General features: G+C 38.1%; 1 protein-coding gene across 6 annotated transcripts in view; it reads right to left on the bottom strand.

Moving 5' to 3' along the window:
• mfsd8l1 (major facilitator superfamily domain containing 8-like 1) overlaps positions 1-18689 on the bottom strand; it is a 68786-nt gene extending 50097 nt beyond the window's left edge. For 3 of the 6 annotated variants that reach the window (XR_013301355.1, XR_013301354.1, XR_013301352.1), the window contains exons 1-13: positions 18293-18689; positions 17253-17438; positions 17088-17150; positions 15048-15167; positions 13417-13496; positions 12771-13176; positions 12282-12355; positions 11921-12134; positions 11316-11438; positions 10491-10621; positions 10261-10348; positions 9649-9674; positions 9010-9091 (exon numbers count right to left, since the gene is read on the bottom strand). Coding sequence is in view for 2 of the 6 variants with exons in the window: in XM_077607375.1 (XP_077463501.1) it covers positions 10271-10348; positions 10491-10621; positions 11316-11438; positions 11921-12134; positions 12282-12355; positions 12771-13176; positions 13417-13496; positions 15048-15167; positions 17088-17150; positions 17253-17438; positions 18293-18368 (1551 nt within the window). In the remaining 4 variants the exon portion in view is untranslated. Of the gene's footprint in view, positions 1-5609; positions 9092-9648; positions 9675-10260; positions 10349-10490; positions 10622-11315; positions 11439-11920; positions 12135-12281; positions 12356-12770; positions 13177-13416; positions 13497-15047; positions 15194-17087; positions 17151-17252; positions 17439-18292 lie in introns of those variants that run through there. The other 3 variants (XR_013301353.1, XM_077607375.1, XM_077607376.1) reach the window with 3 other exon arrangements.
• Positions 18690-19601: the final 912 nt, after the last annotated feature.

Here is a 19601-nt window from a genome sequence, read left to right as displayed (position 1 = left end):
GCCCTCATGAGAGGTCTTTTGGCCTGTTTGGCGTTGAGGTTAGGGTGCGATCACACTTGTAGGTTAAATGAGTGCAAAAAGTAAGATTAGTGTAAGACATTTTTGCCTCCATGTATGCACCGCTACCGTATAACGGATTACATTTCAGACACACACCCATGACAAAAACCTCATCTGGTTTTGAAATGTGTATAGTGTAAATTTGTGTTCTGTCCTCCATTTCTGATACAGCATGACATTACCCAGCGTAAAAATGAGCAACAACACACTAATACAGGGCAATTTGTGCTATAAAATTATCAAATGAAATCTAATGATTCTAAATATAGTTACATTGACATTAGTACTTCAACAGTAAGACTTCAAAAAGATTAACTGTTCCAGAGATTATTTTCCCAAAAATTTGGGTTCGATTTTCATGCACGGGCTTTAAATCTGATTATTTAGTGCAGGGGTCTCAAACTTGCGGCCCGCGGGACGATAATTTGCGGCCCCCGTCTTAATATGAAAGATCGATTTTTTTTTTTTTTTTTTTTTTTTTTTTTTACTCCTTTCCCCATGATGGCGCCGTTTAAGTGGCAGCCAGTGGCAGTAGCTCTGTCCACTCATGTTTTTCTTGTTTTACAGCATGTTTTACATGAAAAATTAGAGGGAACATTGACATGCACCTGCTTGTGGCAGGTGTGATACTGGTGTGCCGATAGCGAGCAATGATGATGTCGTGACCGGATGATTCGCCTAAAGACGTTTCGCCGACGGACGTTTGACAGACGGACAGGTCGTACTAGTATTTGTTAGTTTAATGATTAAATACAAATACTAGTATTTGTATTTAATCATTAAACGCTGTTTTCAGCTGGATTTGACCGAATTTGAGAGCATTTTGAGCCGTTTGGCGAATGGACGTCTATAGACGTTTTTTTGCCTCCATCGCGATATCATCCAGTATTTGTATTTAATCATTAAATGCTGTTTTAGGATGGATTTGACCCGATTGCTGTCATTTTACGGCTCGGTTCTGCTACATCTGCCTGCCCAAGAGTGCTTATTCCCGGACTGCCATTGATGGTAGACGAACATTGATTTTTACTATAATTTGGACAACACCGGCGGCGGGCCGGATTAAAAATCCTAACGGGCCGTATATGGCCCGCGGGCCGAGGTTGAAAAACTTGTACACACACGATCCGGCGGGGCGAGCGTTCGAATCCCGTTTCGGCGAAACCTCCGTTCGGCCGAATGAACGTTCGGTGGAACGTCCATTCGGCGACCTGCCCGTCTGTCAAACGTCCGTCGGCGAAACGTCTTTAGGCGAATCATCCGAGTACCGATGATGTCGCTCACACTGGTACTCAGTGCGCTCAGGGAGGTTGTCTTTCTGCTCAGACCAACAAAAAATTAGAGGGAACTTTGGTTCGGAGCTGAATGAACCAATCACGGTGAGGTATACGGCTCTGGAGGGCGGGACATCGGCCGGGCTGTCCAGTGCCTCGCTCACTCACTCATTCATTCCTCCAATCAGCTGGGCGGAGGAGAAGCCGTGAGGCCGATCACTCCGCTCGGCGCGCACACTCCTCCGCTGCTCTCAGCATAGAACTGAATGAGGCGCTATGATCCGTGATCCAGCCTGTGTCAGTGTCTGTAGCCATCTCCGCGATTGAAACGGAGAGCGAAAGTGCACATGCGCCACAAACCCGCGCGACTGAATGTGAAAGATCAACCCGAGACTCATTCCAAGTGGAAAAACATTACAGAGCCCCAGAGATGTCTCTTTCAAAGCCTGCCGTGAAGAGAAAGGTCGGTGATGAGCACAGACAGTTTCAAGAAAAGTGGGGAGTGCAATATTTCTTTGTTGAACACAGGGGCACCCCGACGTGTCTCATTTACACTGAAAAAGTTGCGGTGCACAAGGAATACAATTTGAAACGTAATTGTACTATGAGACATGCTGAGGAGTACGAAAAATACCAGGGAGATGAGAGAGCCAACCAGGTTGGCAGTCTTAAAACACGTCTTCTGAGGCAACAGGATCTCTTCAAGAAGGCTACCAAAGACAGTAATGCAGCAGTCAAAGCTAGCTACGCCGTTTGTGAGTTGATTGATCCTGTGCTAAGTGATCCCAAATGGCTCATGGACTTGGCTTTTCTTGTTGATATCACACATGAGCTTAATGTACTGAACAAGAAGCTACAAGGCCAGGGGCAACTTGTCAGTGCTGCCTATGACAACGTGAGAGCATTCTGCACTAAACTTGTGTTATGGAAAGCCCAGCTCTCTCAGACAAACCTTTGCCATTTCCCAGCATGCAAGGCTCTCGTGGATGCAGGCACACCATTCAGTGGTGAGAAGTATGTTGAGGCCATTTCGAAGCTACAGGAGGAATTTGATCACATATTTGCAGACTTCAAGACACACAAAGCCACATTTCAAATTTTTGCGGACCCCTTCTCCTTTGATGTGCAAGATGCCCCTCCTGAGCTTCAAATGGAGCTCATTGACCTGCAGTGCAACTCTGCACTCAAAGCCAAGTTCAGGGAGGTGAGTGGAGAAGCAGACAAGCTTGGGCAATTTTTGAGAGAGTTGACCCCCAGCTTCCCTGAACTTTCCCGAAGGTTCAAGCGGACCATGTGCCTTTTTGGGAGCACATACTTGTGTGAGAAGCTCTTCTCCACCTTGAACTTCAATAAGTCCAAGTACAGGTCCAGACTTACTGATGAGCATCTTCAAGCTCTACTGAGGGTCTCCACTGCTTCCTCCCTCAAGCCAAATGTGACTATGTGAGAAGAAGCGCTGCCAGGTCTCTAGCAGCAAGGAGTAGGCAAAAGAAGCCGTGTTCAGAATATTTCATGTTCAATGTTCCATTCAAGTTCAGAAAGTTAAAGGTTAAAGAGCTGTTAATACAGACATTTGAAACGGAATAAAAATAATTCATTTTCTCTACTTAGCCAGCCAGTGTATATCTACTGTATGCTCATTAGTATTATTTGGTTTTATATTACTGATTGATTTATTTTTTATTCATCTTTAAGTTAATTTATTTAATTCATTATTTTTTGTTAAAAAATAAAGATATTTGATAACGTTGGAAAGTTTTATCAGTGCTTTTCTTGTGGAAATCCTGATGCGGCCCAGTCTCACCCAGACTTGGCCTCTAGCGGCCCCCAGGTAAATTGAGTTCGAGACCCCTGATTTAGTGCCAGTGTAAACACTTCTTAATGTGTTTTTGCAGAAATTGTCCTCATAAAGATCTTAACTTAAATGTTAGTTTTATTTTGACTACACAGGTTAATGTCAGATGAGAGCTCATAAACTAAGAATGCCATGTATAGTGAACATTTGACCTTTGTTATCCATTCATACACAAAATATTTATCTAAGTGATGAGTGATTGCACACATTTTTATTGACAGATTAGTTGTAACAAGATGTCTTCATTATACATTATAAAGCCACAAATTTCCTTACTCTGTAGTTAGTGCCATACCCATTAAAGTGCCAACATTATTAGTTTATTTATTTCTTTTATTTCTCCTATTTTATTGTTGTGACCTATTTTTATGTTAACATAGTAAGCAAAAAGGACCAGTCTGTAAAATATGCTAATCAATCAGACGGATATTGTGGATTCAAAGGTTTCTCAGCGGGATGCTCATGAGCATGCGTGCAGTACAAAGAGGACAGAGTTGATCTCGACTCAACTCATATTGCTATAAACACGCCATTATTAGAGTAACCAAAGGAAAATGAGGCCCTGGAGCTGAGATAGGAGGAAGCCCTGCTGGGTTTGTAAGGAGGTTAGACATGTAATTTTCTCGCCGTTAATTGGTGTTGGTAAATGTGAAGTGTATTATTCTCTAAATACACCACAACATTCTTGATCCGCTATGTAGCGTGTTAAACACAGTAAATACAAGCATATATTTGTAAGCAGTAATACAATTTTAGAAGACGCTCATTAAATAGTTGATGTAAGTAGTAAACATGTTTTGTGTTGTGCTTATTTTATATTCATATTGATTTCTTGGCACGATGCACTGACAATTGAATTTATAGAGCTCAAGCAGCAAAAATTAAACATGCTAGAGAAGTACGTACTATATAAATTAGTTTTATATCATAATGATGAAGAGACATAACGTATCATTTAAATTGTGTGAAAATTATGTGAGAATGTGCTGCTGCTGTTCATTGGATACTTATTATAGTCCCAAAAATTAAATTAAAAAAAGGGAAAAAATAACATGGAGTTGCATTACTGTAAAAAAAAAAATCAGTAAAATAAATATAAATGCTACCTCATAGTTTAAACTCTACATATCTAATAAATTTGCATTATTTCACAATTTCATATAAAGCAATGAAAAAAATATTATTTTACAAGCAAAGTCAATAAAATAAAATGTATTCTGCCTGGTGATCAGGGTTTTATTGAAATATAAAGTCACTGAATCATCAAGCTAATGAATGCAATACAGAAAAAGTCATCACCATCCACTGCTTGATGATAACCTCATTTTAATAGTTGGAGAATGTTTAATTGCCTGAGCTGGACCTTCCATGCGGTGCTACCATCATCCCAGCACTGTAAGTCACAATTTTACTGCTGAAAACTATATTGCTACTGACACTTTTGTTTTTATAGCTCCACCAGCATTTATAGCGCCACTTCATAGATAAATATAATTTATTTTTTTCCTTGGGTATTCAGTGGTGGGGAGTGCCGTCAACACTTGCTCTATTCTTTTTGCATTTTGTTCCACGCTTCTGCTCTCATCATCCCTCCCCAAGTTTGCCCAATTCTTACTCGGTTCAGTGGAAGGGCACTAGGTCATGACACTGGCTTGATTTTCACACTGTTCCCTCTATTGAATGACACGTCACGTTAATCGGGGTTAACAAATGTGCCGGTGCCTTGCTGAGCAGGGCTCCCATCGGCTTAACGCTGCCTGGCTCTGGCGATACAGATGGGCTGGTAATCTGTGCTATGGTTCAGAGTGGACACATATATTGGCAGGCTGAAAGTTCAATGGTCAGTTCTAAATTAAAAAGGTGTCACAGGGGTTCAAACAAAGACAGAAATATGCCAATAAGACAAAACAACATTTCCCTTGAAAAACTGAGGAGAGAATATCAAACAGACTCTTAGTGGCTGTGAAATTTTGTTTATCTTTAGTCATACAGAATTTATTTTCACAGACCGGACCAAATTAAAGAAAGCATTATTTTTAGCCAAGAACACTATTAAAAATACTGCTCAAATAGTGTATATTTGAAAAGAATGTGGAGTTTTTAAAGTTGTTTAAATTATTTAAATAAATAACACTGAAGCCAGTTGAACAGTTTTGAATTTGATTTTCTACTATAGGTTTGTTGGTGGCAATAAATATTGATAGAAAAAAAATGGACTCTCTTTATGTTCTTAAATTGTTGTCCAAAACAACCCCCCAAAAATGCGAGGGTGCCTGTTGTTTCATACAGGAATATTAATAATATGGGAATATTAGCCTATTTACAATACATCTGAAATACCTGTCCAATCAAATAGTTTTCAATTTGTGTGTATGTCCACAAGGAAGACCACATGTGGATTGTAGACTCGAAGCAAATCATTTCAACATCAATGCTTTTACTTTCCTCTTTCAAACATTGTGAAATTACGCATGAAGCACTGAGTGCAAATGTCTCGGGCGATTTGTTCTGATTGCTAACAAGAGTCTTTACAAAGGCTTGCCTAAAAAAAAAAAAAAATCACACACATTGTATTAACTGGACCAAAAAAAAAAAATCTAACTCAAGTCATATGACATACTGTATTTATGATCCAAGCATAAAAAGCACTATTTAATTGTTGTGTGTATGTATGTCTTATATATCTAGTAATAAAGTAATAACAGTAATAAAAAATCAGCAATTGTTTTGGCATTTTTATGGTTTGATTGTGAGCTGAAAATACAATTAAGGAACAATGCAGGATTGGTTTGATTGCCAAAAAAATAAAGAATAACACTGAGATTTATCAGGGATTACACAAATTAAAAACCTAGAAATAACAATTGTTATAATTTCAAATAAATTATAGAACGTACAGTATATTGCATCTTATAATGGATCTAAAAACATGCTATAGCTGGATGAGTTTATGAAAAGCACACACGCAAAACTATTCGTATATGCTACGTTAATTTCAATTAATCAAGGATAATGTTTAATAAACACTGACTTTCAAAAAAACAGTTGCATTGCACAATTTTCCAGTACATTAATTAAACTGACACACACATTGGTTGACGAAGAGCTACAAATATAGAGAAATTTACATTTAATTTAAAAAAGATACCATCCACAAAAATATACATTGTAATTGCATTGAGATAATTCACCCACATAACTAACTGAGTTACAAAAATGTTTCAAACTAGAGTTGTTTTCCATTTTTCCATTTTCTGTTTTGTTTTGCATCTCCTGTGGCAAGCGACAACGATATATTATTTATTAAAATAATTAATCTTTAATGGCGGGAGTGACAAGGAAAAAAGGAATTGCCCCGCTGCCAGAATAATGTGCGGATAATAGTTTGTGCTAATGAGAAGAGAACAGGCATCTGGAACTATTAGACCAAGAACCAAACAAGTTGCTTGGTCACTAAATATGTACATCTCTGTCCTTAAAAAAAATGGATGTTCACTTTTTTTAACCTGAGTAACTATTTTTAGGGGAAGTTTTGTCCTATTGTGGAACGTCCATTGAACAAAAAATATTTTTTTTAAAAGGGGGGTGGCAAAAACATTTTGTATGTCTTATATATCTAGTAATAAAGGAACCAGTTTGCATTTGACTCATTCCTATCTGTAGGCTGCATATACCTTAATTATTCATTCAATTTGAAACAAGCCATTACACAACAGTTCTAGTGAATCGAAGTCAGGGGAAAAAAAACATCGCTTAGTTTGACCAAAATAAATGGTGTTCCCCATTAGAGCAACTAAACCTGACACTTAGTTCATTTGAATAAAGGCCAGAATTTCTCACACAAAACACCGACTATATTTGTTTTACCCTATTTCCGATTATTCAAAAAAAATCACTACGCAGCCTTAATTCTGCCACTGTTCGGATCCAAGCTTTCAAAGCCCATAAACCTAGTGTTTTTTAGATGCCACGTCTCTTCGACGTGACACATGTTTTATTTATTTAAACGCATTAAAGAGTGGCCTTTCTTGAGGACACTTACACTTTTTCACAGGTTCCTGTCAGTGCCACCATTTTGATTTGAATGTGCAATGAAACACATTTGCAAAAAAAGAAAGTGTGACAAGAGAGCACAACTAAATATTTTACAGGCCTGAAATTGTCGTGCGAGCGGTTTAGAGTATACTTCTATTTACTATTCATCTCAGTTTTTGTCATGAGAGCATTGTAAAGTGCATCATCCAACATAACTTCTGACTGGGTGCATGTGGCACTGCAGTAGCAAAAGATGGAGGGGAAAATCTCAAAATGGCGACGCGGCGCTCAGCCAACAGTGTCGTAGCACATCACATTTATCCCTGTCAAACAATTAATGAAGCTAAGAAGGCATACACACACCAAAAAATATATATATAATAATAATACCGGTAAAATTTAAGCTCTACTAAACTCTACTTGGCCTCAATGCCCCTTTCAAGAGAAAAACTGAGTTCAACAAAAGTTCACGTCTGTTATCATTGTCGATCCTGGCCTTATATGCCTCAAACCATCTCTATGATTGGCTAGAAACAAGGAACCAAACATACCCCGACTACTGTTGATATGACACTTGACGTGTTGTAAACCTCTGACCCTGATATGCAGGGTCGCTGTTCGGTCAGATTCCCGCTGCAGGCTGAGTGGGATTGGAGTTTGTGTATGTGGGGTTCGGGATGGGGGGGCGACACTTTGAGGTGGGCAAGGGGATAGACAGAAGAAGTAAAAGCTCAAAATATCTCTATATCTGGCCTTGTGACATTTTAGAGTCTGTACCGCCCCACATAAACCAAGTTCAACCGGAGTTCATGATTGAAGCCACAACCCCTCGCCACTACGTCATCAGGCAGGCTACGTGTCATCATGGACTAAAAACCCCTCAACTTGTCACTCATTTTCATCTCGACACATTATTGACCTCCAGTGGGCATTCATACGATGCGACGTTTGACAATTATTAAAACACGCACTTCTGTTGTACAAGGTAATCACATGAAAATGCTTTCTTCATCGAAACTGAATGAAATGCTTTTTAAATATTTTTTTAACTAATGAATATGTATAGAATATTAATTTAGTAGACAGCTCCCTAAAGTTAATAGCAATGACTATTAAACCACATTTATATCATCGATTTTAAGTGTGCATGCTTGTACATTTCATTGAACAGAAAAGAAAACTAATTTTACATTAGAAATACTTTGTTATGACTGCATATATTCTTGTTAGTTCAATGTTCTTTAATGACTAGTTTCAAATAAGGTGACATGATAGTGTACACTAAGATGAGTTTAATTATTTAAAGCTTTTCATTTCAATTAAAAAAACCTTTGGAGCAAACAGGGTTAGTTATGATTTTTTGTAGTGATATAACGAAGGCACCGAAATTGAATCATCATTCATAATTACTATTCAAAAAATAAATTTGGGCTAAAAGCGATTAAATCTCTTCTTGATATATTTTGTGGTTATTTTTTGAAAATAAAATGTTCTTTGGCATTTATATGAACGTAATAATACATTTATAGTAACTCAACATTCAAGTGGCTCTCCTCACAAATAAATAAATCTCCCTTCTCAATATTTTGCCGAGACAGTTACTCTTTACCCAATAAAAGCTCTATTGTCATCTCCTTTTGAAGTCTAAGTCTGCTCTCAAGTGGTAAATATAAGTACTACACCATGAGCAGAACTTATTTTCAGTATTCACCGTCTTATATGCGCTTTCATAATTTAGTGTTATTTTTCAAACAATAATTCATATAAAAAAATAAAAATGGTCACCTCTGGCACACACATTCGGTTGGATTCCGTATTTCCATGGGAAATGTAGTAAATCTTCCCCAAACAGTCCTTTCATCTTCACCTGGGTGTAAAGATGTCCAAATAAATAAAAAGGAAGATTTCCACGTTGCTTTGGCCAAAGGTGAAAGTGCAGCCATCCATTAAGTGTACTAAATCTCAGAAATGTTGCTGAAGTATTGGAACCTATCCCAGATAATTATGGGCAGGTTGCAAGTTACGACCGATCTACTCAGACAAGCAGATACAGATGAATATGTGTTGAATAAATGTGCTGCTCAGATACAAGTCATCTTCACACTCAAATTATACATATAAGGAGTGAGTGGGAAAACCTGCTTGTAAGCCTTTTGCCAGTAAAAAAAATAAAATAAATAAACAATGGTCCCTGAAAAGTCTTGAAACTGGCAAAAGAACTGAAAAAATAAAAAATAAAATACATGAAAATAAGTCCTTGCTTTTAATTGGTCTATTATATTAATATTGTATTATCAAACTGATGGAGTCTACCCAGCTGAACCCAATGAGTTCAAGGTTTTCAGATCTCTCTAATTTAAGGAATGAGCAGCTGACTTTGGATAGGAGATGAGCAATCCAAATTATCAGGAAGTTCATATTTACCTCAGATTTTCTTAACAGTGCAACATCTGTGGGCGTAAAGGAGAAAATGTATGGTTACTTTCCCATCATTCACTGACCGCAACTCTTAAGAATCATTTGGAACATCCTCCAGCTAAAGAATTAATGACAAGAGATAAGATCTAACAGCAGATGTGGGGAGTCTTTTCTATCATCCTGTGAGGTAATTAATTAAGGTCAATGGCAAGACTTGTGATGCCTCAATTTGACCACTATGACTGCAGGATATTGGGGAAAAAAATGACATTGCGATGTTATTGGGGTGTTCGTGATAAATATTGATATTAAAATGTGACAATTTTTCTTTTTTTTAACACCGGTATACCCAACTAATGTGACTTGCCATGGGGTGTTCTTTCTCAATACATATTGTCAAACTTAATTTTGACAAAATTCCATCTCATTGGTTTCAAGTTATATCATGCCCCATTGTGGAGTTTTCTATTAGATGAAATGCAATATACATTTTACTGACCAGCTATTTTGCTAGGATTAATTATGGCAAATTGTAATATCATTAAAAAATCTTACTAAAAGAAATCAAATACATATTTTTGAGTAAAAGGACTCGTAAGTTATTGCTATTAACCTCACCAGGTATATATCAACAGCTGTCTCCACTCTCAGCTTCTTCCTCTCGAGAAGGTTCAACCAGTCGCTTGTAAGAGAAGGCTAGCATCATCTAAAGGAAAAAAATAGAGCCCCATCCAAGCTTTGTAGTTAAAAATATATGATTAAAAACAATCTTTTTGTCCCATTATGTCTATGGAAACATTCTAATATCTGTTTTTGTGCTTCTTTTAGTTTTCTTGTATGTTGCTTACCGTTAGCAGCACTAGCAGCACCATCATCACACCCATCATAATATACATGTTGTCAGTGAGGCCACCAGCCCACAGCGGGCCCAGAATAGTTGCGAGACCTCCGACTGAGCGACGCACGCCTTGACTGAAACCTGCCAGGCCAGCAACACATATATACTGATTAGGGTAAGCTATTTTGTGCTTTGGGGCAATTAAAATAGCAGTACAACAAGCTCTAAGTTAACAAAGAATGTCAGTAGTAATTTAGATGGCATACATAAAATTTTATAACCAAAAAAATACAAGCATGATAAAATAGAATACACTGTTTATGTGATTTAAGGTCTCCTCGTGAAGGACTGTATTTTCCATCATATTTTCTCAGTTATGTTTTACTGCTCAGCCAATTTAAAGTTTTTTTCTAGGAATGTAGAATACATGGGGATCTTGAGAAAGGGGAAGGAATAGATTTTTTTTAAAGAATGATAAATGAGGAATAGAAAGCAGAATGAGGTTAAAGGTTCAATTCCTATGCTACTGTATTTTGTTAAACAGAAGAGACCTTAGGTTCAAATGCATCCTTTCCTATCTCATTCAAGATGACAGGTGAGCAGAATCCTGTCGTTGTTAATATTGGGTAAAAGGCAGACTATAGCCAAGAAATTGTACTACGACACCATGCATCAGTGTCTTATCCACATCCACAATCGCAAACTGATCCAAGGATATACAATTTAAAGACCATGGATAAAACCTCTCAATTCATTCATTTCACATGTGGGAGAAAAAAAATGATGATCTGAGCTTTGTTTGAAATTTCTTGTTTTCAGCTACACATCTTTTTACCTTGTGTTTTTTCAGAAGTGACTTTGGAGAAGAGTGAAACCTGGGCCACAGCTACAAATGGCAGACCCAGAACTTGCAGAAATACACCTATGACAAACTCTGTCAGCTGCCATGGGAAATCACCTGGATGAAAACAATACAGAACAGGTTATTGTAACACATGATATTTTTCATTAACTTAAGAAAAAAGATAGGAATAACATTTGTCATATTCGGTGCCACTCGAACCTATCCCAGCTACACACATGACGGATTGAAACCTTGATCATAGAATTGTATGGCATACATGCGAAGGACTCAAACACCTTCGGGCTATAGAAATAACATTAAAAAAAACTTTAAATAAGACTCTGGTGTTTTTGGTTTATTATTTAAAGAATATATAGAAAAAATCTTACAATCTTAAAAGCCAATTATAAACCAGTGTGTTCATTATAACGTGAAAATTAGATGTATTTTAATGAATTCAGGTACTTACTACTCTACCTCCTTTGCTTCCTGATTAAAGAGGGTGATGAATTGGGTCTGTGTTTTATTTTTAATTATAAGGTAATAGATTCCTTTCAAATGACAAAACTTTGATACAGCCCAGAATACAGACTGACCTAGTGGGTTTGCCAGGAAGATGAGGCACCAGACACAGGAAATGTTGCAAATGCTAAGGCCGACAGCAAGAATCACTCGCTCAGCAAAACGCCTGCTCAGCCATCGCACAAAAAGGAAACCAGCAATCACTTCCACACCGCAGAAACAGTACATGAGGCTGTTCTCCAACTCTCCGTAGTTGAAGTACTTTTGGGTCAGTGGTGTCACCATTGTCTGGGGAACAAGGCGTGCAATGTTTTTAATGCACATGCAACAGTGGTGTTTTAGGACTTAAGAGGTAAACAGAGAGTTAGAAGCCAAAGCATGCTCATTATAATGTTATGAAAATGAGATGGATTTTATTGAATTTATGTCCTTTACCTCCAACGCTGTCTGATTAAAGAGAGTGATGAATTGAGCAGCCAGCAGTACAACCACCTCTTCTCTGAGGAACTCTGCAGAGTTACAGTTACCAGAGGCAAGGTCAAAGAAGGTATGGACTGTGAGAATTTTGTGAAGTTAATTAAAACACATGAATATCGACTTTACTTTATAAGAGGGGAAATAAAGCCATTAACTCATGTTGTACCACATTCTCTTTAACAGCTTCAATATTTTCAAGGCTAATTAAGAGATAAAGTAGATTACTATTTAAAATGAATTTGAATTAATAATTTTGTAAACCACCACATTAAGTGTAAAACAGTGTCACCAATTTTTTAATAGTTTAACTTTACATTCCTTCTCAAAATACCTTTTATTTTTCAATTTAGTTCTGCAATTTATATGTAACATTTATGATGTAACATTTTTGAAATTCTATATTTCAGTTTCATTTATCATAAATATATTAATGGCGCTCAAACACACCTCTTGTAGGACTGAAGTTCTTAAAGGGACTTGGGGACTCGGGGGAAACGGATGCCTCCGAATATGGAGTAATTTCATTCGAGGTACCATCAGGTGTAGCAGCTGTGCTATTCCGGTGTGAATCAGCGGCAACCAGAGAGCCGTAGGAACCGGCCAGCTCATGGGATCGCATTAGTGGCTTTACTTCATCATCTGCTTCATTATCTCCTTCCTCTTCCTCTTCCTCTTCCTCTTCCTCTTCCTCTTCCTCTTCCTCTTCCTCTTCCTCTTTCCCGATCCCCTGTTCATTCTCTGTGTTACTATTCTTGTTTTCAAGAGTCTTCTTTCCCCTCTCCACAGGAGGGAGATCCCAGTACATGAAGACCACAGCAAATTGAAGGAGAATCCACAAAAAACACATGAATAACTAGAGGAAGAAAATGAAAGGTTATACTAAATTGGCATGAAAAAACATTGAATGAATTGAGTAAAAGTAGTAATTAGTACAAATTATAGATTTGAGGGTTTTATGTACAACCAACCAAACGACCCCCTTCCTTTGTGTTGTGATTAAATATTTTCAAATAAATAGTTGGAACACTCAAATAGTAATTACATGATGTTAAATTGAAACAAGATGCATTCGTTTGACAGATTGATTCCTTACCCCTGGTGCAGTGAATGTATTGACCACAAAGGGACCCAGACTGAAATCACACAGTCTCAAGAAAATGTTAAACGCTGGACCTGTATCAAAAGTACAAACAAAATGTGGTAGTCAGGTGTAAGATCAGTAAATTAAAATAGATTATCTTTTTGTTGAAACAGTAAATTTCAAATGTAATAATATTATGATTACAAGCATTCGAACAAAGATTTTTTTTTCCATCCATCTATTTTCTAACATTTATAAGGGTGACTGGTGTTCTTGAGTCAATCTCAGCTGATTTTGGGCAGGAGATGGGTAAAACCCTGGATTGGGTGTCCAGCAATCACAAAGATACAGGCAAATCCATTTCATAATTGAATCTTTGTTCTGTACAAAACCGCATTGTGGCCAAATAAAGGGAGAGAAAAAATGGAACTATGATAGTAAACAAAACCAGATTAAAGTTGTAATAGTACAACAATAAGGTGTTACATTGTAATACTATGAAATTAATGCTGCTACTTCAAGGAGGAAAAAGGCATACCATTTCTCAACACTTTTCTTTAAATTGTAATATTTGAACGTTTTTCTAATAATATTACAAAATATGACTATTCTCATAATAATACATTTCTTTCTCATAATGTTGTGGCTTTAATCTCATAGTATTATAACCTATGACTTTATTCCTGTAGTTTGATTTTCATCCTTTCCTTGATTGGCCCCAATACTCTGTCGTGGTTCTGTAATAACATTAACATGGGAACGTGGGATAAGATGGAAGATCCAAGATGGCGCCGTTCACGCGGGAGCCAGTGGAAGTAGCTCTGTACACTCTTATGTTTTTCGTGATTTACAGCCCTTCTATCTTTTTTTAAATACATTTTAATATTTCTTAATACATTCCTTTTTACTTTACTTTGTACTTTATACTTTTTACTTTAATGTTTTTACAACTTTCCTTGTTCTTTTAGCCTGGCTTCTTTCGGCTACTTCTTTTTTTGGAACCATTCAGCCATGCCTACGCTGTCAGACACATGGGACTGACTAGCTGTTACAATACGCAGCGGAAGGAGCAACACCTCGGTGCCGCCGGGAATTCGGAGCTGGACAAAAGTGCCGCGAGAAGAGGCAACGCTTCTGACCAACCATTCCATCGTGGGATAAGATGGAAGAGCTGTCGGCGCTTACCAGCAACGGAGTCGAGGTGCCCTACTCCGCTACTGTTGTCTTCAGCTCCAGACTACTGAGGAACTGTGCGGATAAGGTTGGAAGAGTGACTCTGCATATTCTCTACCTCGGTCACAGTCTGCAGAAGTTCCCCATCTTGTGGAAGACTTCCTGTGTGTGGTTCCAGTTTTTGTTTCCATTTTCCAGTTTCCATTTACTTTGATTTGCTTTGTACTTTTTGCCTTTGCTTTGTTGTTGTGCAGTCTTTGCGACTGTACCATCTAAATAACTATGCCTTTTCTTGCTACTGTCACAATGAAATTTCCCGAATACGGGATGAATAAAGTTATCCAATCCAATCCAAAACCCCATTCCTACTATTGAACCAAAAAACAACAAAGAACAACATCATAGAATGCATTGTCGTGAAAGTGTAATTGATCACGGCTTAATTCACTTTGTAAAGAGGGACAACTCACCAACTAGAAGGCCCACTTGTCGACATACCATAGCAGCGGCGAACACAGCAGACCGATCTTCTGGGGCTGTGCTTCTGGTTAGGAAACCAAAGATTGAAGATCCAGCCCCTGTGCCTATGCCTGAATAGAACATGTCCAACACAAGTCTACATGACTAAATATAGAGAATATTGGATTTGTGACGATGAATGCATCAAAATCATGTGACAGAAAAATATATAAAATGGACGGTAGAGTCGTAATAACTTTAGTATTTTTTAAAGAGTTGGATAAAACTTACAACCACCGTCTAATTGAGTGTGACAGCATTTTTTAAATCTCGACTACCCTGAATATTTTGGGGGCCCACAGTTTTAAAGAGAATAGACTTCTTGCTTGAGTCTAAAAAGTTTTTTTGTATTTTTGGAGACAATTAGTTGAAAATTGGACTACTACCAACTGCTCTTTGGGCTTTAGTTGAATAAAACCTGTAAAACCAGAAGGGTGAGAAAACACTAACTGAGCAACTCGCATTTGTATTTGAAAGGGACAGAATTTGATACAGTATATAATAATAGTAAAGTACTTGTATATATGTACAGGGCTTCAGATTTAGCTCAAATGTGAGCAAAAAAAAGTGAGTACATTTTCGACACACCTGGATGTCCAATATATTTGCAGATTTTTAATTATCATTTTTTCATCTTCATTTTGTTGTAGATCAACTTTATGTCCTTAAGGCCAGTTGTTGGTAATGATTCAAAATTTTCATCTTAAAGGGCACTGTGCTCGTAGAAAAAAAAAAGTGATTACTTTTACAAAACATGTAAAGTACAGTGGTACCTCGTCATACGACCGTTCGTCATACGGAATGCTCGTCTTACGGGGGAAATTTCGATCGAATAATTCGCCCGTGATGCGGTCAAAGTTTCGTGATGCGACCAAGCCAGGTTGCCATGGCATTTTTTTTGGCATATCTTTCGTGTATAACAATATTTACGAGCACCGGATGAGCTATTCAGACCAGGAAACGCACAACGCGCATGCGCGGTGAAAAGAGGGCTTTCTGGGTAATGAAGTATACTCGTGCGCACAACGCCGACAGGCAATGGCACTAGGCGCCGTTCGAGGGGATGCGAACACAGATGCTACAAGCTAAAAGGAGCCGCTAGCCAGCGCCCCAGAAGCTCCCATGCGAATCCAACAAAACCACCCAGAGCTGCCACCCAGGAACGTGGCGCCCTACGTTTTTCATCCAGCCGGAGATATTCGCACTGCCCCACACCTCCGGCTACCCCCTGGATGAACTAATCCGCGTTCCAGTGACAGCTCTAGCGCTGCTGAGGGTAATCCTCAAGCGCCTGAGGTGGCCCAACAACAACAACAACAACATGAGCAGCGGCGCGATCGCTGATAAAAGACTGCTGCTCGTTGGCAAGTGGTCGTGCGTTATTCGATTGTGAGGACATTTGTGTGCATCATTTTCGGAATATTTTGAAGGGAATAGTACGACAGCAAACAGCCCATCGATAGCGAACGTGAGGGTGGAGTGTTTGTTCCGTTTACGAGTGCATTGTGTGGAAGAAAAAAAACGAAGCCCCCCGCCCCTTTTGTGCCCCTCTCCCCTCGGCGAAATCTGCCCAATTTTAGTTAGATTAAACACTTTATTTCTATTAAACCACTCGTTATTTATTACTTTGTCAATATATGGCGAATTATAAGAAATAAAACTTTTTTTTCAATCCAATATCCTGTTTCTGGTGTTTTTTTCAGAGAGTTGGAACGAATTAATTTGTTTCCCATTCATTTCAATGGGAAACTTTACCTCGAGTTACGAGTAACTTGTCATACGAGCTCAGTCACGGAACGGATTAAGCTCGTATCTCGAGGTACCACTGTATTTGCTCATTTTAAAACCTTTATTGGGACATTTGTATTCTCAACCAACACACCTTTACCCTGATATTTTTATTTTATAATTTGGAGAGAGAGTGAGTGAGTGTGAGAGAGAATGTGAGTGTGAGAGAGAATAAGTCATGTTAATACATCATGAGGCCTCACCTGCCACCAGTCTGCTTGACAGAAGGAGCCATTTTGAAAAGCCCATGAAGTACATGAAGTTCCCTAAAAAGTCAAAAGAAATGAAAAGTTTGGTGTGAGGTTTATTTCTTTTACATTTCAGGAGTTCAAGTCACTGAGCTGATTTCACAAGAGGTGTGAACTCACCCACAATCTCAAAAAGGTTGGCAAACAAGATTATCTTCTTGGTGGTTCGCGTTTTGTCGGACCAGTGGCCAAACAGTGGTCCTGACAGGAGGCCACTGAGACTGAATGCAGATAGGGTCAAACCAAGAAAGTACGACGGTGCCTCCAATGTTTGCAAATACTTCCATATAGTGGGGAGTATCACAGCTGGGAACAAAAGATTTTAAAAACTATTATTTCAAAGCAACTGCGGTTCGAGATATTTCATTTATTCTGTGAATGACAATTGATAACCTTCATTCAGACAATCACATTTTTCCCCCATCAAGATAACATAATGTACAGAGCACAATTTAGCAATGATTTTTAAACCCAAAAATAACTTTTCTTCTGCTCTAGTTTGTCACACTGAGTATGGGAAACTTGGCTGCAGCTCTGACCCCTGAGCTGTCCACAGGGATAAGTAAAGAGTTGCTTAAGTCACTACCACTCACACACTATTAAATAATTATCAATGTGGTGATCAATGTGGTGATTTGACTTACATGCGTGTGTTGAGCACAAAATGAACAGAATTTATACAGAGCAGAAAAAAAACCTCCTAAACAGCTGTTATGTCACCATAACTTCTGTATGACAAACAATTTTCCATGCAGATGGTTACATTACATGATGAAATCGAGTCCTATTCTCTGGTATGTAATTCAAAAGTATAAGCATTGATAGTACATCACGGGTCACTTTAATTGATGGACATGTACACAATTGACAGTGTTTTCTGCGTGTGATGACAAGTAGGCTTTTGTGTTGTGATAATGACGACAGGGCCTATGTCCGATTATTATTATTATTATATTGGCTGTATCTAATGTTTATATAAAGATCATAAAATAATGATACAGGCTATTAAGAGCCTTAAGGGAAATCTGTTCAAAACATCATCTTTTACTCATCGATATTGCGAAAATATCAATTATAATACAACATCGAGGTCTAATAATCAAAGTATTTGGTAGACGCAAACTCACGTCACAAAGTATTATTTTCTCAGAGATGCTTACCATATTCCACGCCGCTCAAAAGAAATATAAGGCCAATGGTGAAAAATGTCAGCTTCTTTTTCCGTCCATAATCCATGTTTAAGGGCTTCTATGAACGATTATTGTTCACCCGCATTATTCCGTGGGTAAATTCAAATGTTAGCAAACACCGCAGTGAATGGCAATCTAAAGGCGTGTCTATGAGACACAACACAGCCACTGCATACACACTTTAAGCAAACATCTCATTCTGTTATTCTCTGTTATTCTTTGAAAGATTTGTGCCTTATTGCATGCAATCCTAAAAGCAGAATTGACACCTGATGTGAACTGCGAAAAGGTGGAATAAACTCCCGGGAGTCACCAGCGCTTTTTTAATCCTGGAGACATCACTTCCGGGTATCCAGTTACATCTCGACCAATCACATACATGAATTCACCTCCAAACTGACCGGAATGCAGCGTGTTGCAATTTATCCTTCCTCTGTTATAATTTCCATATTAATGTCTGATAAATTGATTTATCACTCAAAATTGTTTCCAAGGCATGACTCTGTGCGGTTATGATTGTCCCTCGCCTTGTGCTCTGGGTGTGTCCCGCCTATTGCTCGTTGTTGGCTGGGATGGGCTCCAGCACCCCCGCGATCCTCGTCAGGACAAAGGCTCGGGAATTGAAAGAATACTACATATACTCAAAATTCAAATAATTCAATCAGTTTCTGTTTCCTGAATTGATTTGCTGTTTGCTTATGAAGTTAAAACTGTGTTTTTGAAACGCCATATATTAATGTTTGTGCAATTTATCATAATAAAGGTGTGGGAACAATGGAATCTATTCCAGTGGACTTTGGGTGTTAGCAGGGCTATTCTCTAATTAAGGTGGCAATTAATATTTAGACACACACACAGCTGTTTAACAGAAATTGTTAATATAGTACTCTATAAACTGCATGAACACCACCAGTACAAGTATGCCACCACTTAGCCTTTTTTTCAGTGTTTCTCCTGCTGTCATCACCCTGTGACATCCATTATCAACATTAGATTGTGCTGAAATTCCACAAAACACACTGGTTCTTTCAGTCCTATCCTTAATTAAATCATGACTCTTGAGTGTCCTCCTTCATTGTTCACTTTTCTTAGTGTAACTGGCTCCAGTATGCCAGGCACTATAAATCATCATCACAGTTAGGAACAAAATGTTTTAAATGTAAGATATAAATGTAGTATATATGAAAATCCCTTTACTTTGTAGTCCAAATACATCAGTTGTTTTTAGGCAAGGCTAGAAGTTCACGTACGTGATTTTCTCTCCTTGCTCTGCAAATAT

This window comes from Stigmatopora argus, chromosome 8, assembly GCF_051989625.1.
Source record: "Stigmatopora argus isolate UIUO_Sarg chromosome 8, RoL_Sarg_1.0, whole genome shotgun sequence".
Lineage (NCBI taxonomy): Eukaryota > Metazoa > Chordata > Actinopteri > Syngnathiformes > Syngnathidae > Stigmatopora > Stigmatopora argus.
Note: the sequence above shows the minus strand (reverse complement) of the source record. Positions and strands in the feature narration are given on the sequence as shown.